The 23,033-nt window shown below is 35.2% G+C and overlaps 1 protein-coding gene across 1 annotated transcript; it reads right to left on the bottom strand.

Annotated features, from left to right (window-relative positions):
• Nucleotides 1-14,696: 14,696 nt before the first annotated feature.
• Nucleotides 14,697-21,836, bottom strand: LOC107869255 (LRR receptor-like serine/threonine-protein kinase FLS2). Its single transcript, XM_047411471.1, has 7 exons — nt 21,714-21,836; nt 17,556-17,907; nt 17,010-17,228; nt 16,716-16,931; nt 15,518-15,787; nt 15,201-15,358; nt 14,697-15,056 (listed from the first exon to the last, which is right to left on the bottom strand). Exons 1-7 carry the CDS (start codon nt 21,834-21,836, stop codon nt 14,697-14,699), a joined length of 1,698 nt encoding a protein of 565 aa, XP_047267427.1.
• Nucleotides 21,837-23,033: the final 1,197 nt, after the last annotated feature.

The raw sequence follows: 23,033 nt of genomic DNA, 5'->3' as shown, positions 1-23,033 counted from the left end.
AACAACAATCACAAAATACTCTTCCCCATAAAAAAAAATCCTCCATTTTTCTTCCATCTTGGAGAGCAAGATAACAATCCACACACACACAACAACAATTCTCCACCCATCGATCTTACTCACAAGAAAAAAAACCGAGGGAGAGAAAGAGATAATCGCGAAAAAAAAGGTTTGGTGAACAGTATCGGTGAACAATACCGGTGAACAGTACGCATGAACAGTAACGGCGTGAAAAGTGACGGTGAACGGGTCATTATTTATTGAGTTGGATTGTTGGTGTTAAAGTTCGGCTCGAGATTTCAAGGTGCGGACTCTCTTTATTAGAATAACATTGAGTTTGCAAGCTTCAAATTGAGGTTCAATTCTACTCTCTTTCTCTTTTTATTTCATTGTTTATTATATTTGGTGTTGGATTTAATATTGTGTTTTTAGGTCCTTGTTGGTGAGGAATGCGTGTTTATTTTGACTCATGGTTGGTTTGCTTGATTATGGTTTGGTGAAATGGTATCTCATTTGATAATTGAAATTGGTTGTTTGAGGTGGAATTGAGAAATTGATAAAAATGGTGAATTTATTTTAATTTTTATTTATTGTTGTTTTGTTTAATTCAGAATGTTTGTGAACTCGAAAGGAGCATATTTTAGGCCGAGAGCTTAATAGGCAAAGCTAGGTTTGGGTAGGCGAATTTAGGGATATCGTTGAATGTTGAAAATTTGCATGTGTGGTGAATATTTTCTAGTTTATCATACTTGATTCAATTATACTCATTTGACCAGGGAATGCCCCGAGGTACTTGTATTATTTTATTTGGGGAATACTCCAAAGTATTTTGTACTCGGAGGACGTTCGTGATAAAGGCCCGAGCCATCAGGTGAGGCATTGGAGCTTAGTCTAGGATTAGTCTAGAATAAGATTTACATTTCCGCATTTTTCTATTTCAGAGTTGTATTACTCAGACTGGACCCTATATTTTTATTCATTTTGCTTTGTTTGTTTGTTTGATTGTTTTACATGTTTTTGTGTGGTTTGTACATCGTAGTGTAAAATTAGGTGATTCATTCTACCAAGTTACCATGGTCGGATCATGGAATCGAGGGGTGCCTAACACCTTCCCCTCGGTCAATAGAATTCCTTAATCAGGATCTCTGTCCACAAACCAGTTTTAAAGAGTCAAATCATTTTGAAAAGGATCTTTCAAAGGTGACTTGGCACACTGGATTATGTCAAGTGGCGACTCTGAATTAAAAAAAAATATAAGTAATCCTTTTTTGAAACAATCATTTTCTTTTGTCACTTTAATTAATAAAACCATTTCGAACTTAAAATCATAATCTTCTTTGGAGTACGGAAAATGATAGCTCTGGTGATTCTGCTGGGGATTTTCAGAATTCGGGCTTATGTTTGGAGTTGTATCAGCTTAGTTTGAGATTATGGGTGTATAAACATTATTTGTGTTATCCTTTCTTGTTTATTTTATCATTGTTAAGTGCTACGTGTTTACATTTTTTCTCTTATGTGTTACCGCTTTATATCTGGCATCATTTGCATAACCCGACTCAATTTTTTCTGCAACAAGTTCTGGAGTGCATGTCGTGCGTACGAACTCTAGTTGAGTCACCCTTATTTTAGGGGGGGAGCCGTTGGATGTATGGAGTAGATGGAAAGCAAAGCAACCACTATCAACCATATGCTTCCCCAAACGGCCTTGTTAGTAAACCACAACATAGGTCAGCCTTTAGGTCATTCTTATGTGCATCATATTAAGACCTAGCGGGGCCCACGCGGGTCTTTGTAGGAGACTCACTTTTAAAGCATCCCTACGTGCTAAATATTGCACCTTTGAGGGTAATGTGGTTATTTGACGGACTGATTCGGGTAAAGCATGTGTTAGAAGTAAGGTGTTTTGAAAAAAAAAAGGACAAAAAGTGAGTCAAAAAGAGTATCGTAGCTTTTAGTGTTCTTTATGACTTTTGTTTTTTCACAATTCAAAATTTCAAAAAGATTTCTTTGTTTTCTGCACTCATTTGTTCAAAACCCAAAACACCAAAAATCTCCTTTAGCATGCATTCATAATTCGAAATTTTCAAAAAAGATTTTTCTTACAATAGAAGGTTTTTATAAAGAAAAATGCAAAAAAAATGGTAGAAGTTTTGTACATTTTATATAATGAAAATATCAAAAGAATTTCCTTTCATGTTTGTTGGTGTCATTTTTAGGTTAAGTGTCAAATTGAAAACTCAAAAAGATTTTATTTATGTTTCTCATCTTTTGTTTGTGGTTGCATCTCTCAAGTCAGGGTACAGTCAGTTATTTAATCATTAATTTTCTTATCTGGACGAACTAGGCACCCCTGATTCTCGTAATCATTAATTTTCCTATCTGGACGAAGTAGGCACCCCTAATTCTCCTCTCTCGGGAGTGAGATACGTAGACAGCCTATTGTTGGTTCGGGGATCTTATTTCAAAAATTCAAAAAGATTTTCTTCACTCTTCATTTAGAGTAGGTGTTTCATATACATCTTTAAAACAAAATTGCAAAAAGATTTTTCTTTAATAGGTTCAAGTTCCATTTTAATATGAAATTTAAAACTGAAAACCCAAAAAGATTTTCTTTGGTAATCATAGATTTCACTTTGTATATGGATGATAAAGCTGAAAAATTCAAAATCATTTTCGTCAATTCTTTTGACAAATTGTTATTTTCTTTTCTTCTTAAAGTTTCGAGAAAAAAAAAAGAGTTCAATTGGCCATTTTGGCACGACTTCACGAACTACATTCTCCACTCTAGGGGTGAGATACGTAGGTTCCCTTCTTGGGTTCGGTGATCTTTTAAAAATAAAATAAAATAAAAGAGGTTTTGAAAAAATGTTGAACTCTAACATATTTGTTGCCTCTTGTTCAGTTAGTTTAAGGTGGTTGGTTTGTGGCTTCCTGGCTGGTCCTCCATATCACACCAAATCCAAGGAAGGTTTAGTTGTTTCCAATAAGGATATATAGAGTTGCACCATGGATGAAACAAAGAGTCAGAAAATTGAGAGTTTAAAGAAAGAGAATTTGAGACTGAGACAACAAATGATTGAAATATACCGAGTTTGGGCCAAAGGGCTGCCTCCACCTCCGTTCCCTACTTTTGACCTTGTAAAGACTTTGAGTCTTCCACCAAAATCACAAAGTCAGTTTCCTACTATTGTTGATGCACCACAGCATGCCTCAGAATCCATCCCACGTCAAATACACCTCAATACATCCACCACCCTTTCTTTAGCTCCTTAGTATAAGTCTACCACATTCACAGCACCACATACCATTTGTGATTTTGTTGCTCAACCTTCTTCTAAGACTTCCAATTTAGCTATCAATCCAATGATTGTTCTTCCCCAGTACACTAGTAAATCCATATTCAATACTGTTGATGATTATTGTTATACTCTTGAGCCTACTGTTAAATTAAGTGGACCGCCAAAATTTCTTTCTTAGAAGCCTAGCATGCTAGAAGAGCTAGAGAAAGTGGTTGGGAAAGTTAAGAGTGTAGAAAATGATATGAAAAATTCCCCTGGACATATGGGCTATGAAGATGTTTCATATAAAAACTGGGGTATGTCTTCAAGTGTTAACCTTCCTTCCAGCTTTGAGACATCAAAATTTGGGGAGCCGGATAGACAGAAGGATTCTGTGAAATATTTGGGATGACATTGCAATCAACCAAGGAAAACTGAAGAAAAGAAGAAGAAAAATGCACCTATTGTCATGCCAGGGCCAAAGAAGAGTTTGAGAGGTCAACCCACCAATACAGTCAGCCTTAATCATGATCTTACATATTAAATCCACATAACCACTTGCAACAAGGTTTCTTTCCCCAAAATCCAAGAAATCCCATTCCACTTCCTCAATATTCTTTGACCAATACACAATTGTATGCTCATCCATCCTCTTATTCATAATGGCATGAACCTGTCCCTCAACATCGTCCTCGACCCCCACAAATTTAATAAGAAAACTCTAAATCCAAGTTTCATTCGAGGCCAGAGCTTGCAAAGAGGAGGAAGGAAAAAGAGAATTTCACTCCTATTGGGGAATCCTATGCCATTTTATTCCAGAGATTGGTAGAGCAGGGCATGATCATTCCTCTCCTTGGGTATACTCCTGACCTACATTCAAGAAGTTTTGATCCTAATGTACGATGTGCATATCATTCTGATGTTCAGGGTGACAGTCTTAAAGACTCTCGTTCTTTGAAAATAGAAATTGAAAAGATGATTCAAGATAAATCAATTATGGTACAGAACATGGACAGTGAGGAAAGCTCTAGTCATGTCGATATGCAATCCAGTGGCTAAGTTGTCAGGCTGAGCAATTTAAAAGTCACCCTTCTCCCTACTAGGAAGAGGTCTGGTAGTTTGTTTTATTTTTTTCTATTTTTTGAAGTATTTTAGGGTTGTAGTCCGTGATCTACCTTGTTTTGTCCCTTCGTCGTTTATGTTCAAACCCTTTTAACTTTTATTTCAACTAAATGAAGTGTCCCTTTCCTTTTATGTTTTAAATATGTTTTGTTTGTTTGTTTTCTTTACATAATACATTTTATGTTGACTGTAGTGATATGACATGCTAGCAAAATTTTTAGCCAAATCTTAAAATCCAGTTTAAGAATGAGCGTGGAATCAGAGGGTTAGAGTTAGAAAATGAAAGCATCTGAGAAAATAGGTAGAATGCTAAGACTTTTGGTGATAAGTTGAAGACTTCTTTGAAACTTAAGGCATTTATATTGAGAATCACAAGAATAACTTGGTCATCAATTGAAAAAAAAAGCTCAATTAGGTCAAATAGCAGATGTGTGCTCCCAAGGAACAGAACAAAAATCAACTCCATGAAAGCATGAGCCATTCAATGTGAGGGATGTACAACAAAGGTGGAGTTGTATGTTCGACAAGTGTAAAATAAGAGGTGACACATATGCTTGGGGAAAGTTAGTGTTGTAAAACATGTCATAAGTGATATTGATTGTGTACTTTAACATTGCATGCTATGTACTAGCATCTTCAAGGATTGATATGACGAAGGAATTTCATTCTGCTATCCGAATATTGTGTCTTGCTTTGTTTACCCATTTGAGCCTTAGTGTTAGTTTCTTTCATACCCCTCTTTTGGAATCAAGATAGAGTCTATAAAGCTCAAAGAAAAAGTGTCGAGCAAAACAGTAGAGTCAGAAAAACTTCAGAAAAAAAAAGAAAAGAGAAGAAAAAGAATAAGAAAATATGACCAAAAAGAAAGTAAAGAGAAGATTGTCAAGAAAAATAGAGTCAGAAAGTTTCAATAAAAAGTCAATAAAGAAAAAAAAGAGGAAGGAAATCAGAATAAAGCAAAAGAACAAGTTGCCACAACTACGCATGACCTGATTCTCCTCTCTCGAGGGTGAGATATGTAGGCTTCCCTACTTAGGGCTCAGTCCAACCAAATAAGCAGTTTAGTGTCACCCAGTCAAAAGAAACTGGGGCATGATTTAATCGTTGTTTGAGTCGATTTCGAAAGTTGTAAGTCCTATACCACTTCAGGTGTCGTTTGGGCTCATGCTATCTTTTATTTCTAAACCTATCCAAAAGCCAAGTTATAACCAAAGAAAGACCTTCAGATCAATCTTTGAGAATGTTAAGGCTAAGCATGCAATGGATATAATGATGCATTTTGGGAACTACTTGTCTTCCTCAGCATAAGAAATCAGGAGAGAAATAAAAATGAGAGAGTCTTATCGATGAATACCCTCACGGGCACCATAAGATGATGGTAAGTTGAGAGAGTCTCATAGCTGAAAAGTCTCACGAGCACTGTAAGACGAATATGAGTGGAAAACCCTTACGGATACCATAAGGCAATAGTGAGCTGAGGAAAATAAAATGAGAGAAGCTTGTTGGCGAAAACCCTTCAAGGTTGACTAGCCGAATGAGGTCTTGAATGTAATTCACGTAAGAAAGTAAATCAGTTTGAAGACCGTTAACTCAACAACAACAGGTGAAAGTTTGGATGAAAAGATCAAGCTGCTTAATCCAAAATGCATGGCATAATCATTAGTGTTGACTGTCATTTTTAGATGAATTTTTCGTTTTTTTGTTTTAAAAGGGGACATTCATTGTCATTTCTTTCTTCTCTTAATTTTAATTTTATCTTTCTTGAGTCAGTTATCAAAACAAAAATTGTTATTTTTTTGTTTTAATTCTTGTCTTTGAGTCAAGTCCGTGTCAAAACAAGTGAGAAAAGATTTCAAAACTGGATACCAGCTTCTTTAATTGCACAAAGCAAGACAAAAGCTAGCACATGAAAGAGACATTATTGTGAGTTGAAATAAGACATGCAAAAATTGTGCCAATAGAAAAGTCTGGAAACTCATGGAAATACGAAGGTTCAAAGGGTTTATCTGATGAGCATGACGAAGAAGAGATACCGTGTTTGTTTTAGAGTCCTTAATAAACTAAGTGGGGTCAACGATGCAGCAAGGGAATGACATATGCTAATGGTTGGAAGCAAGGTTAAATGTGATGATGGAAAGAGCGTTTTCCACGAAAGCCAAAGGCACAAACCAGCCACCATATTTTTAAACTCACAACTTTTCTTTGGATGAAACTGGAAATATATTACCTTCAAAGTAAGGACTTCAGAGCATGAAAGGGCTGCAATGCCTTACTTTTACAAATATAGGAAGCAATGTTGCTACGCAGGTTTGATAGTCAAAGCATGGTAAAATTTATAATCCTATATCCCGCAGAGACACACTTGTCCAGGGATTTCAAGTTTTCATTTGCTAGGTGATACACTTCTTAAATTGAACCTTCACTCCTAGAAGACGTACCTTTTTTTTGAGTCATTCCCTTTGATTCCTATAAGACATACCTTTTAGTCGAGTCATTCCCTTTGACCCCTAGAAGACATACCTTTTAGTCGAGTCATTTCCTTGATTCCTATAAGACGTACCTTTTAGTCGAGTCATTCACCTTGACCCCTAGAAGACATACCTTTTAGTCGAGTCATTCCCGTTGACCCCTAGAAGACATACCTTTTAGTTGAGTCATCTCCCTTTGATTCCTATAAGGCGTACCTTTTAGTCGAGTCATTCCCCTTGACCCTTAGAAGAGGTACCTTTTAGTTGAGTCATCTCCTTTGATTCCTATAAGACGTACCTTTTAGTCGAGTTATTCTCTTTGATTCCTTTAAGACGTACCTTTAGTTGAGTCATTCCTATTGATTCCTATAAGACATACCTTTTAGTCGAGTCATCCCCTTTGATTCCTATAAGATGTACCTTTTAGTCGAGTCATCCCCTTTGATTCCTATAAGAAGTACCTTTTAATCGAGTCATCCCCTTTGATTCCTATAAGATGTACCTTTTAGTCGAGTCTTCCCTAGTGATTCCTATAAGACGTACCTTTTAGTCGAGTAATTCCTATTGATTCCTATAAGATGTCCCTTTTAGTCGAGTCATCCCCTTTGATTCCTATAAGATGTACCTTTTAGTCGAGTCATTCTCTTTGACCCCTAGAAGACATACCTTTTAGTCGAGTCATCCCTTTGATTCCTATAAGACGTACCTTTTAGTCGAGTCATTCCCCTTGACTCCTAGAAGACGTACCTTTTAGTTGAGTCATCCCCCTTGATTCCTATAAGACGTACCTTTAGTCGAGTCATTCTCCTTGATTCCCATTATGTTGTGACTTGCACAAAGGTCCTTTGAAGATAAACTGGGACAAAAATTTAATTCTTGTGTTGGAACATCACCTTTCTGGCAAATGAAACCTCTTTATAATAATCATTGTTTAGGATAATTTTCTTTTTAGTTTTGATGTGATTTCAGGAGCCCGCCTGGAGAACAGGGTGAAGAAATGAAAAGTCAAGCAACAAAGTGAAGAAGTTGAAAGTCAAACAACAAGGTGAAAAAGTTGAAAGTTAACAAATTAATGAAATAGCAAGTCAGGAGCACGCCTGAAGAACAGGGTGATGAAATTGCATGTCAGGAGCCCACCTGAAAAACAGGGTGATGAAATTGCAAGACAGGAGCCCGCCTGAAGAACGGGGTGAATAAATGGCAAGTCAAGAGCCCACCTGAAGCACAGGTCGAATAAATGGAAAGTTAAGAAACAAGATGAAGCAATTGAAGACCAAGCAACAAGTCATGAAATTTCAAATCAGGAGCCTGCCTGAAGAATAGAGTGATGAAACTCAAGTCAAGAGTCCAACGGAAGCTGCGTAGATACGATTTTGTAATTTCATTTATGTTTTTAACTTGTAACTTTCATTTTTGATGTAATAACAGAGCCGTAGACCGGAACCTCGATGGGACCTCACTCAACTCTCTAGATCGTCATAGTCCATCTTCTTCCAAAATTTGATAGACCCATCAAATTTGCCCAAAATTTTAAGGATTAAGCACAATATAATTTCTCAATCTATTGACTGATTTTAGCTCAACTCAAGATAATCCACCTCCATAGGTCATTTGCACATGAATTATTTTTTGGTGATATTTAATTTTATTTCCTTTATCACTTTAAGTTAAACGAAATGGCCGAAAATGTCCTTGACAGGGAAAAACGAAAAAAAAAAATGCTAGGCAAAAAAATTTGCTAGACATAAGTTCAGTGGCAAAAGTTATGCCCCAAGAGAAAGTTCTCAAAGTCTTGCCCTGCGAAATAGATATTATTCCCTCCATTAATTTTTACTTCTCCACTTTAGACTTTTCCCGTCCCTTTAGAAACAACTAGTATAGTACCCGTGCGATGCACAAATTGCATATCATAACTTAGGACCCATTTAAATTAACTTATTTTAAGTGTTTTTAAGTCAAAAATAATTTGGAAGTACTTTAAAATTTTTTGCGTAAAATGAAAAAAGTGCTTTTGAGAACTTATTTTTAATCAAAAAAGATTAAAATAAGTAAAGAACCATATAATAAGTACAAAAGATGTAAGTTCATCTAAACATCCACTTAGACTCTTTATAATCTATGAACATCTTTAGTCTTTAAATTTAATGCTTTTTTCACTCACTTTCTAATTACATGTAACCAAAATATATGAAAATATATTCTTTTTAGAAGTCATGGTCTATTCACTCTAAATATATTTTAGTACCTTGTAATCAAATATTGAGAATATATTTTTTTCAGACATCCCTAACAAACCATATAAAATACGGAAGTAATAAATTCTAATAAACTATAATTGATACCTCTTCAAATATTATCTCTAGATTGTCATCAATTAGTTTCTCACACAGTAATTAAAAGAAATACTGAACAAATTACATAAACATGATACAAAAAATCATTAACTATATCAATTTTTAAGAAAAAGTATTTATAGCAAAATATGTTGGTATTGACAAATAGAAATTCATATTTTCTGATAATAAATTGGATAAAAAAGACATAATACCATATATCATCATAGCTCTGCCATGTCAAATGTGATAGTTCACAAATGGAGTGCATTTTTCACTTGTAGTTGTTTAAGAAATAACTAACCTTTCTTGTTAAGAGTATTCCTCCTAAGGAGGAAAATTTAGATATACACAATGATTGTGAGTGAGTTAGAGGATATTATGTTTTATTATTTCACTTTCTAATGGATGGTGTCATAGAAGATTTTCCACAACCACATAACCCTTTTAAAACTGAGATTAATGAATGTGAATACAAATTTGCACATAAGATAAAAAAGAAGTCACTAATGGTTGTGGACGCCATATGAAACGGGCAAATTTGGATACCAAATATTGTTAAAGAATTTATCGCGCTAGAAATAAAATAGAAAAAGCTAATATTTGAGGAAATATTTTCTGCGTTTTCCTTATATTTTAACCACTTTGCCAACAATGTTACTTGAGAGTTGTACATTGAGATCAGTAGCAACTTCTTTTACATATGGTATGTATCAAAATCCTAATCTTCTTTTCCTGCCAAGGTCTCTTTCGAAGAAGGAGATTTCATGTCATTTTCAGTCATGTAATCCTAAAAATGAAAATATGAAGTTTGTGAAAATGAATTGTGGTAATGAGTTTATGTAAAGACTAATAAAACAACAATTTAAGCGATTAACTTAAAACATTAAAAAGAAAGTTTTGATATTACCGATCTTTATATCCTTTTGTGACTTGGCAAACAACAATATCAGGATACTATAAGATGTGTAAGTAAACAACAGACAATTAATGTACTTTCGAACAGACAAAGATAATTGCATTATAATATCCTCATCATTGCTATTTATATAAACTTCAGCAACAACGTCAACATTGAAGAGATTAACTACCAATTTAAACATGACCATTCTATCAAGAACAATATTCATCTTCATTGAATACACATAGTCATTTTCTATGGAAGTTCAAATTCATATTTTAGTATTAAAAAGTAGTTACAATAAAAAAAGATAATAAAAAAATAACATACCACTACTTGATATTCTGATCAAGTAAGATATCTAATATCTTTAATTGATTGGAGTATCTTGTTATTCCGGTGTAAAGGAACTACATTTCCTTTCATATCAATATTGCAATGATTATCTTTTGTTCATGTAAGATTCGTGAACTGAATTTGCTTCTACAAAATTAAGTATTTGTCAAAAACAATAGAATAACAATTCACTACCCTCAAATAATACACGACTTATTACATTACAAACATCTTATCTGATTTGTCCATTTCATAGTAGGCGTAGATAAGGGTCAATGGAGGATGATTAGATTATTCTACTATCTATTTTACATGCTATCTAATTGAAACATACTATGAAAATCGATAGCACATAATTTTTTAGAGATTCTTTATCTTGAAATCCTGAGAGAAGTGCAAAAGGAATACTACATGAAAGTAAAATTTACGGAGACAATATCTAATTCAATAAATGGTTATCTTTGAATTCTGGGATTTAAGATTTTCAATTGAATTAGTGACTTCTTTGAGAAGCTCTATAAAGTTCAAGACATATCTATCTATATATAATAAGTTCTATTGAGTAAGTGATGTGCAACAAAAAGAAAAACAAATGTTTACACTTGTAAGTGAATAACATGTCAGACTTTAAGGGGAAAATATCATGAACGCACAAATATGCTATTGCACTTCAACAAATATGTTATTATAAATGGGTTAGAAAATATGTTGACAATGGTTAGAGAAAACAAAGAAAGACGAAAAATAAATAAAAGAACAATTACCCGAACGTAAAAAGAGATTCAACATTTTGGAGGCAAAGATCTGTAATAAGATGAATTCAAAAGGCAGTAAAATATTATTGATACTTAAAGAAAGAAATCTTTATTGCACCAAGAGCACAATGTATTAGTACTGAGAAAAAGATTGATTCTATTGAAAGATTTTTAAGATGCAAGATGTTTCCTACATCTACCAAGGTGACAGGATAACAACATAACAAAGTTGTCATATCATAAGCTATTGCAAAGGCAATAGTATATTCACCAATCGAGCCAAAATTCACATGGAACTCTCATCATCACAGTCAAATATCAAGTTATCCCCATATCAGGGCACTCTGACATTATAAATCACAATGAGCATTAACTTGAGAAATATTGTAACTTCTTTATCTCTCATCAAAGGATACATTATTATTCCAAAAAAAGGCCTTTTCAAATAAACCCTTTATCCTCTTCGAAAGTAAAGGTTCTTAGAACTCACCACGAATGGATAGTATCAGTGAAAGCGAATATATTAATGTGATTAATGAACTAAGATTCTAAGAATGCTTACAAATTTTCTAAGCAAATACATATATAAAGTATATTTGGATGAGTCAATGCGCAGAAAAGCACTATAAATGTGACAATCTCTTGTGTGTGTGTTACTACATAACACATATTGACTTATATTTCCACTAATATTTTGAGAGTTTGATACCCGCTGGATTTTAATCATAGCATACTCAAATATTAATATTTCTAAAAAGTCTCCACAAATGCATGTATACTACTGCTATATATGTGGTTGAACCCTCTAATATAAGACCAAATGCACTTGTCCTATAATATTTCTTTAAGAAGAATCGGAAAAAATATTCCTTTTTTAATATTGCTAAAAACTCTTAGCAGATGCATGTTTACTACTGCTATGAGGCTACTATATACCACATGATAATTCCCACAACAACCATCATAGGACATGCACATCTTATTATTAAGATGTGTATTAAGATGTCTTAATATTAATGAAAACAAATGAGATCTAACTTCCAGTTATAAGCTTTCAATTTCTTATCCCTCACCCCTTCCCCGTTGGAGAAACAATAGAAATACTATACTGTATATAAAAAGAACATATTTTCTGGGGGACCATCCAAAATGCAGAAGGATAATAAGGCTTAATAATATTTAGAAAACTCAAATGTTGAAAGGAAGATTATAATATATAACAACAATAATCAATAATATCATAGTCAACAAACTGGAGAGATGAGTTACATAGTGCATCGAGAGGTTTTCAAGGAAAAATGCTACATGCCAAAGTAAAAGTAAAAACTATGAGGCTCCATTTTTCATGGTCATTATAAAACATTTCAAGAAAGTTTCGAAAGAAGTTAAAAAAAAAATATTATGTCTTCTAGCTCAATAAATACTCTGTTTCTTGTGTGATTAATTACCATGGTGCATAATCTGCACCATAACCATGAACATGTAAATCTCCACGACCATAATTTTTTAAATTGTGATCAGAAATAAGACAACTGAAGTCCATTTTTTCATAAGATTCAAAACCATATAAGATACAAAGAAATTTGATGCATAAGTGAAGGATTCTAAGTAATGAAAGCTTTTTAACCTTATAATTTGTGTATTGCAACATAATGTTCATCATTATATAATGGAGCCAAGACATGAGAAAAGTAAACACCAAAAAAAAAAATCGTCTATTTAAAGATGTCTACAATTGCATACCTATTATGTTTTCATCATCTTCACTTCTATCTATTCCATCAATCAAATAGAATCTTCTCAAATAGCGAATGACTGTGAATAGTGTCTATGTCCAGATCCTTCAACCTCGCTATAGTTTTCACAGAAACAGAAAACAGCGGAAGACGTCTCTTGTGCAATTAAAAAGAAAAACAATTTAGTCGCTGCAAATAAATGAATGTCTTTTTTATTTGGGATTAAGTGAAGAGGTTGTAACTGTTTCCAACTCAAAATATAATTTTTATGTTTCAAACATTAATTTTTTACATTTAAATATGTACAGTTAATTAGTATTAATTCCAAATAAATAGTCCTACACGCATTGTGTTATGGTTGTACGTTTTTAGGAGTCAATATTTTTATCTTTTCACACTTAAACTTAAAACTTAAATTAAATAAGCAATATAATGGATAAACTTAGAAAATTTTCAAAGTCACAATATTTTTTGTCTTTTAATTTTTTCTTTAGAACTTAACAATAAAAATATAGAAAAAAATAAAGTAACTGTAAATGTAAATTTAAAAAAAAATGTAAAAAAGAAAAGTAAGTAATAATTGATTCTATCCTAATTAACCAACTAATTGAAATTAAAATATATAATTATAAAGTAACTAAAAATTTAAATTTGAAATTTTAAAACCAACTAATGCCTAACTAATTAACTAAAATTACATGTGTCATTAGTAAATGCTTCCACTTGGCTAAATGGAAAGGTTTTGTCCTCTTCTTTTAATAATATATATATGATTAAAATGAGGTTTCTTTTTATACAACATCCATATTAATTCGTGTATATGGTGGAACGGTTGGAAATTTTGCTACTGATCGATGATGAATCTGTGTGAAATGAATATGCAGCTTACCCCACATAATTTATTGACCAAATGAACTTGGTGCAAAGTGTTAGAATCTCTGCTATGTCTCATGGGTTCTACGTTTGTTGTGCCCAAGTGATTAGGAAGATTATTTTATTTTACTGTTCATATAATGTCTCGTGCTCGAGAAAGTAGGTGTTTAGTCTACTTTGAGACAAGCATAAAAGAAAATATACTCATCTTAGATTCATTTGATGACCATCAGGCTCTTCCCTGTGGATATGAGGTTGACCGAAAGATAGAGCCCAACATATTTCTTGTAATTCTCGTCTTGATATATTCTTTCCAATATGTATTTACACTTTGAAGGCTCTGAATAACTCTAAATTTGAGCGTAATATTATTTTTAGTATTTTTTGAGACGTTCTGTCCAAAGGCTGCACCATGTAAAGTCCATATGAGCAGATTTATTGCAACAGAATCACGCACAAATTAAGAGGCATACCCGGCGCTATATAACACAATGTTGCTAAGGTTGTTGTGTATAAATCACTCTCATCTTCACCAAGAAGTTTCGAGATGCCAAATCGCTTAGGTGGGCAACCATGTCCTCATCCGGCAAGACATTACTAGGCTTCAGATCACAGTGGATCACAGGGGACAAGCACCCATGGTGAAGATATTCCAATGCACATGCCACATCTATCATTATGCTTAGCCTCTGCCTGATGTGTAGGAAGTAGTTGTGCGAATACAACTACTTCTCAAGACTTCCATTAGGCATATACTCGAGAACTAAAGCCTTAAAATAAAGGTTGGAACAGCTAGTAACGACTTTTATGAGATTCCTAAGGCGAAGGCTGCGCAAAACTTCACAGTCCGTATCAAAACTTTTGAATGCCGCATCCAGTTGCAGATTGAACACTTTAACTGCAATGGCAGTTCAAATTTTGAGAACGCCTTTTATAGACAGAGCCAAAACTTCCAGAACCAATCAGATTACTCTCGCTAAGCGCATCAATTGCTTGGAGCAGTTCATAGTATGAAATTCTTTCTCGTGTTATGGTAGACGTTGAATCTGCTAATTGAGGGGCTCTTTTACCTCCTCGATACCTTACAATCACAAATGTAGGACCGAATAACAGTGTGATTCCCCGTAAATGAAACGGAAGTACCAACTTTTTCTTATTTGATCTGTGTTTTGAAGAAGTGGGGCAGGGCGGGACATTATATGTTGAAGAACCACACAATGCAACATTGTCGACGAAAAACTCACTCGAGAGTTTCTTGAAAGGACCCCCATGAGTATTTCGCCATACAATTTGTTGTCAGTAACGTTGAAATACTTCAAGCTTTGAAGTTTCTCCAAAGACTTAGGAATGATTCCAGATATATTGTTATGAGAAAAGTCTAAAGAACTCCAAACCTACCATGTTGCTCATTGAGTCTGGTATAGCTCCTTGAAAATTGTTGTGACTCAAAGAAAGCTGCACCAGAGTTTGCAATCCTCCAATTTCTCTAGGAATTCCATCGGAGAATTGATTCATTGACAGATCTATCAGTGTCCCAGCCTTTAAATTTCCTATTTCTGGGGGTAAAGAACCAACCACGTTGTTTGACGATCAGTCAAGAACCACTAAATCTTTAAGATTCCCTAAGCTTTGTAGTGTATTGGAACTCAATATATTTGAACCCATACGTATCTCTCTAAGGGATGTAACCTTTCCTAAACAATTAGAAAGAGAACCTGAAAGTTGATTTTGAGTCAAGTTGATGACATCTAATCGCTGCAATTTACGTAGATTATCACCTATAGATCCTGTAAGTTTGTTATTACTCAAGAACAAGCGCTGCAGGTTTCTCAAGGGGCCGATTGACGTGGGAATCGATCTGGAAAAGATGTTTCCAGTAAGATTAAGGTCGAATAAGCTTCTTAAGTACCCAACTTCATCTGGAATTCGCCCTCTGATTTTGCAACTGCTGGCGTAAAATTTTACTAGAGACGTAGAAAAGTTCCCTGCAGAGACCGGAAGCATGCCATTTAGTGGGTTCAAAAATAGATAAAGGTATGTTAAATTTCTAGAATTGGTTAAGGAAGTCAGGAAGCTTAATGATGAGTCACTGGTTAAATTGTTTCCCCTAAATTTAGTATCTGTAGATGTGTCAAATATCCAAGAGAATTGGGAATCAAGCCAGTGAGTTGGTTGTTAGAAAGCTCAAGAATAGTAAGTTTTGAACAATTGGAGATGGAATGAGGAATAGTTCCAACAAGATAAAGCTCTTCAATGTTGGTTAAGATAGAACCTATGTTTTGTGGGAAGCTTCCTAATAGATTGTTGAATGAAGGATTATTTTCTTCCCTGATATGTTGAAGATCTCCATATCAAGTGAACCACTAAAACTATTTAACCCAAGATCAAGTTCCTCCAACTCAACGAGATTGCTTATCTCTTTGGGTATTTCACTGTCAACACATGAAGAAAAAATGAATACAAGTGAGATGAACTATTTTGCTCAATGCTTATCTATGTGATTCATGCTTTAGTTTGACCTGATGAAAAGGTGTCGATAAGAACTCAAAAAATTGTTATTGATCAAAGTCTTAAGAAGGATGTAGATGTTATATATTTTTTTCTCCATTAATGTTTTTAATTTAATTTTCTATGAAATTCTGATTGTGCAGGTTTGTATTTTTATATGGACTCAAATATATAAACTGATGATGCTTTATAAGTTAGCTAACTATCAACAGGAGTTCAAATTTAATGGTTATTTCTTAAAAAAGATTATATTTAAACATTAAAAGATCCTCCTTATATGGTGTTTAGAAGATTTATTTATTATTATTACATTTTATTACTCATTACATGCATAAATTCATAGAATTTTAATAGTTCTAATGGATCTATTAAAAATGACATTACACCATTAGAATATATATGTACCTATAAGCTTATTTCCACTAAGCTCTAGATGCTGCATCTTGGTTAAGTTCCCAATCTCCCGTGGTAAGAATCCTCTGAGATTGTTCTGCCACAGTGACAAAAGTTGCAGCGATGAGATATTGAATATGGAGGCCGGGACAGAGCCAGTAATCTGTTTTTTAGCCATGGCTAACTCTTCCAAATTAACAAGATTTCCAATTTCTTGTGGAATCATCCCTGAAATTAATGTGTAATATATTAAAATTCTGAAGTAATATGATACAGTAGTACTAGGATTCATAAGATGAAATGTACCAGCGAAATGGGTAGTTCCAAGATACAATATATGCAAGTTACTCAATCTGCCAATTTCACTATGTATTGGTCCTTCAAACTCATTATATGATAAAGACAATATTTGAAGTTGAGAACAACTTGATAAGCTTGTAGGCATATGACCGTGAAGCTTATTAAAAGACAGATAAAGCCCTTTGAGTATTGGGAGACCATTGCATAAACCATTGGGAAGACTTCCTGATAAGCCATTGCCAGTAAATGCAATGAATTAGATCCTATAAATATTGAAAATTGTAAATGGTATAGAACCCGTAAGTTGATTATATTGTATGGCCAATCAATTCATGTTGTGAAGATTGTTGAAGTGAATTATAAGATATATCTAAAGCCTCCAACCTTGAGGCATTCGAGAGGGACAGAGGAATAAAGCCTATGATATTGTTACCCCTCATCTTTAATTCACTAAGGTTTCCAATCACTTTTGTATATGGCCCTCTATGGAATTGAAATTCAGATTCAAAGTATCAAGTGTGGATATATTAGAAAATAAAGAAGGGATGGAACCACTGAAACTATTATTCCTAAGAGTTAGAACTTGAAGTTGGTGTAAAAATCCAAACCAAGAAGGAACCTCCCCGCTGAAGTTGTTCACACTTAAATCAAGAAACTTAAGCCGGCACAAGCGTGCCATTTCTTGAGGCAAATTTCCATGGAAATTGTTGCTTCCCAAGTCAAGAGAAACAAGAAATGAGAGGTTTCTAAATTCACGGGGAATCCTGCCCGCAAGGGCCATGTTGGAAAGATTCAAGGACTTCACTCTCTCGTGGTGAGAGCCACAAGTGACTCCAACCCACTCCAACCCAATGTTAAACGGGCGTAGCGAAAGACCAACTTTCATCCAAGAAATGAAAGGGGTCTGAAACGGTTTTGGATTTTAGAGTAAAAAGAGACAATTGATCAGTAGTAATGTTGGCTTTGGTCATGGCTAAACTAGCCATAACATAGCAAAGCAACAAAGATGTTAATTGAAAAGAGGTGAATGTTTTCTCCATAGTTGCATAAATTAAAAGGAACTTGTTATGGACAATAAGGTTGTTGTTTAGAGACTTTAAATAGAAACGGTATCTCCTTTTAAATATAGTGTCACGACCCGAACTAGGGCCTGGCCGTGACGAGCATTTCGAACCATGGAGACCAGAAACACCCCTATCTGTCTGGTAATCATGCACCTAATTCATATGATTAAAGTATTGTGGAAGAAACACAATATAACGAAAACATGGTGAAGAATCATATGAAAATGAAAATGGGGAATAGTGTCCCACAATCTAAATCAACATCTCTAAAACCGTTTACGAAATCTCTACTACATGACTGAAACAATGTCTATTTGAAAACTGGGACAAGGCCCCCAATATAAGGTAAAAGGACTGCAAGACATAAGACCTTCCGAAACATAGAAGGCTCACCACTTGTCTCTAGTCTGAAAGTTCTACTGGTTCTCTTGGCCCCTAGATTGGGCCTCATGAGACGTTGGAGAGGGGAGGGGGTTAGCACCAAAGTACTAGCACACAGAGATATCAAAGCAAAACATAATATTTTTACAAAATATAGTTGAGAGACATTATAAAGCAATTTCATATCAAATCATTTGAACACACATGGGTGTAATGCAATAGTTTTTCTCAACAATAATGAAATGCAACTGAGCTAGGTAGAATACCCTACATAATTTACACCAACTGTCAAACCACGGTTGCCACCGAGATTAGAGTATAAGTGGGGGAGAGACACACAAGACCACAAAGTATGGTGTCTTGACCAAAATCAAATATGGTAGTGCACAAGACCACAAAGCATGGCTTCTTACCATAATCCCAATTTAGGATAATATAATATCAGGTACGCAAGACCACAAAGCATGGTACCGATATTCTGTGTCGGCAAACATGTTGTTCCAGCGATGAGCCACTTGTGTCTCAAACGCCTGCTTCGGGCACCCACCTTTCTCATGTGAAATCAATGCATTAAAATTTCATCTTATTTAATTACATATCATATTCTGTAGGGTATCCTCATACCCGACTTGCAAGTCATCAATATCACATCCACATATGCATAATCATGTAAAAACCAAGGTGCTTCATCATTTATAATTGGTGAACAATATTTATTTCAAATTCATGCTCTCTTTTGTTGATCACAATATAATACAGAGTATCGAAGCAATTATCATGGGAATTTGAAAACAATTTATCATTCATATTTATCAACTTCCAGGGGAAATCTAAATTCACATATGCATTGTTTCAACCATTGAAGTATATAGGCAAATAATTCCCATGACATAAAGAAAATGACTTATAAATCATATTTAAAGCAAGATATTAGCATTTGATTGAAAACCCCCATTTAAAAGCATGGATGTTCATAAAAACTACACCCATGAGATTTTTGGATAACCCCATGTACCTCTATTTCAAATATAATAGATGTTTCTCGAATCTTGTGGATTGGTGATTCCAAATATGTAATTATCTTTGAAAACCTACGGTCAAATCTTGAACCATTTGGGTTTTTATTTTGAAACCCTATGGAAAAGCTTGAGCACTTTTGATGAAAGAATATTTATTTTGGGGTCCTTGGAACTAAATCTCATGTTTTAGGGCTAAGTAAGGGTGGAAAAGGACCACTTTGTCCTCAACACGGAGTGTTTAAATTTCTAGAATTCCTTACATAGGCGCCGCCCATCCCATCGCCTATCTTCACATTGGTGCCGCCTAGGCTATCACCTATGTTTACATAGGCGCCACCTAGGCTATCGCCTATGTTCACATAGGCGCCGCGTAGGCTATCGCCTATGCTTTCCAGTGGCCATGGGTGATTGGTTAGGCATCGCTTATCACTTTGAAAGGTCATAACTTCTTGCTCGGGCGTTGTATTTTAGCCAAATTGGTATCGTTGGAAAGCTAACTCAAATACCTATCATTTACATATAGTAGGCTTCCTAATTCGACATATACAGAGAATTATGGCCAATGGAAGCTGACATACTTTACAACGTCCACTAAAACTTAGTCGACCAAAAGAGTTTCAACTTGTCCTTGAGTTGAAGGACCTCTATGGTGTAAATTCAAGCTTGAGCGGATTCACATGCTACACAATAATTAACATGCCGTATTGGCATAGGATTTTATGGCTTTGGGATTATCAGTGCATCGAAATCATGGTTTTTATTCTAGCCTAAAATGCAGGGCGTTACATTATCCCCCCTCTTAGGATCCTTCATCCCCGAATGATGATGCGGGACACAGACAGACATGATTTCAAGCATAATAACGGACTAGGAAAGATAAGATAGGAATAGTACCTCCTGTCTCCTCCTCTATCGAAGAAAACAAATTGGGATATCTAATCCTCATGTCATCTTCTGACTCCCAAGTTGCTTTTTCGACCTTCTGATTATTCCACAGTATCTTACTGAGGCTATTTTATTTCTCCTCAGCTTTCAAACTTGACGATTTAAAATTTCAACGGGCTCTTCTTCATAAGACAAGTAGTCTGTCACTTTGATACCCTCTACTGGCAATACGATAGAATGATCTCTAATGCATTTCTTCAACATGGATACATGGAATACCGGATGAACGAAACCCAAACTTGCAAGCAATTCTAACTCATATGCAACTGTACCAATCTTTTCAAAGTCTTATAGGGCCATACATAACGAGGGCTCAATTTACCCATTTTTCCAAACCGCATAACTCCTTTCATAGGAGAAACCTTGAAAAACACCCAATCACGAAATCGTTCTCTAATGATTTTCACTTTATCCATTGCCTGAGGAACAAGATTAGGCCCATACAACTGAGTCTCACCTACTTCATACCATTCTATCGAATACCTACATCTCCTCGCATACAAAGCCTCAAAAGGAGCCATCTTGATACTGGCATGGTAGCTATTATTGTAAGCGAATTCAACCAGTGGTAGGTGATCTACCCAACTACCTTTGAAATCAATGATGCATGCCCTCAACATATCTTCGAGGGTCTAAATGGTACGCTCAGCTTGCCCATCTGTGTGAGGGTGGAAAGCTGTGCTCAAATTCACTTGTGTACCTAAACCCTTATGAAAGGATCTCCAAAACTGAGATGAAAACTGCGTACCTCTATCTAATATAATGGACACTGGTGCCCTATGCAATCAAACTATCTCCTCAATGTAAATCTTAGCATAAACCTCTCCAGAATAATTAGTCCTCACAGGAAAAAAGTGGGCTGACTTGGTTAACAGATCTACAATCACCCATATAGAATCATATTGGTTTCGGGATCTCAGAAGTCCTGTAATAAAGTCCATGTTTATCATCTCACACTTCCATAAAGGTAGGGCTATCTCTTGGGCAGTACCACCCGACCTCATGTGTTCTACCTTCACTTGTTGATAGTTCAAACACTTGGACACAAAATCAGCTACATCACGTTTCATGTTATTCCACCAATACAAGGTTTTTAGATCATGTTACATCTTAGTAGAGCCTGGGTTAATGACATACCTCAAAGTGTGTGCCTCATTAAGGATTCTTTCCCATAGCCCATCGATATTTAGAACGCACAACCTAGCCTGAAATCTCAGAATACCATCACCACTAATTTCAAATGACATAACCTTTTGTTGACCCACATCTTTCTTGATTTGCATCAAGATGGGATATTCAACCTTCTTCTTCTTAACTTCAACACAAAGAGATGGCTTAGATAAATCATGAACAATCACCCCTCCATCTTCAGAATTTAAGAGTCGCACACCAAGATTTGCAACACGATGAATATCCTTCACCATCTCTTTCTTTCCTTCTTCTACATGAGAATAGCTGCCCATAGACAACCTGCTGAGGGCGTCGGCTACAATATTTGCCTTGCCTGGATGGTAGTACAAACTCATATCATAGTCTTTCAAAAGCTCCATCCAACGCCTCTGCCTGAGGCTCAATTCTTTCTATGAGAAAATATACTGTAAACTCTTATGGTTAGTGTAAATATCAACATGCACTTTATAGAGATAGTGCCTCCAGATTCTAAGTGCAAACACCACGACTGCTAACTCCAAGTCATGAATGGGGTAATTGCGCTCAATCACCTTGAACTGCCTAGATGCATAAGCTATCACCTTACCACGCTGCATCAATATACAACCAAGTCCCACACGGGATGCATCACAATAAACCACAAAATCATCTACACCCTCAGGAAGGGTCAAAATAAGAGCAGTAGTCAGCTGGTCGTTCAATTTCTCAAAATTGTTTTCACATAAGTCAGACCACACAAACTTTATCTTTTTCTAAGTAAGTTTAGTAAGAGGAGCAGCTATGGAAGAAAAATTCTCTATGAACCATCTGTAATACCCCGCCAAACCCAAGAAGCTCCAAATATCGGTTAGAGTCGTGGGTCTGGGTCATTTTCTCACTGCTTCAACTTTCTGGGTATCCACTCTTATCCCATCACTGGAAACAATATGCCTCAGGAAGGCAATAACGTCTAACCAGAATTCAAACTTAGAAAATTTGGCGTACAACTGATGATCCTTAAGGGTCTGAAGGATAATTCGGAGGTGATTGGCGTGATCCTCTTTACTCTTAGAATAGATCTGAATATCATCAATAAATACAATGACGAACAAGTTAAGAAACTAATGGAACACTCTATTCATATGATCCATGAAGGCTGCAGGGGCGTTAGTCAACCCAAAGGACATGACTATAAATTCGTAGTGACCATGTCGAGTTTGGAAGGCTGTCTTGCTTATGTATGACTCCCTAACTTTTAACTTATGATAACCCGAACGAAGGTCTATTTTTGAAAAGAACTTGGCACCCTGAAGCTGGTCAAAAGGGTCTTCAATCCTAGGAAGAGGATATTTATTTTTAATCGTGAGCTTATTCAACTGACGGTAGTCTATGCACATTTGAAGGGTCCCATCCTTCTTTCGCATGAAGAGCACGGGTGCACCCTATGAAGGGAAACACTAGGAAAAATAAAG

Source organism: Capsicum annuum, chromosome 4, assembly GCF_002878395.1.
Source record: "Capsicum annuum cultivar UCD-10X-F1 chromosome 4, UCD10Xv1.1, whole genome shotgun sequence".
Lineage (NCBI taxonomy): Eukaryota > Viridiplantae > Streptophyta > Magnoliopsida > Solanales > Solanaceae > Capsicum > Capsicum annuum.
The sequence above is the reverse complement of the archived record's forward strand: the minus strand, read 5'-3'. Positions and strand labels throughout refer to the sequence as shown.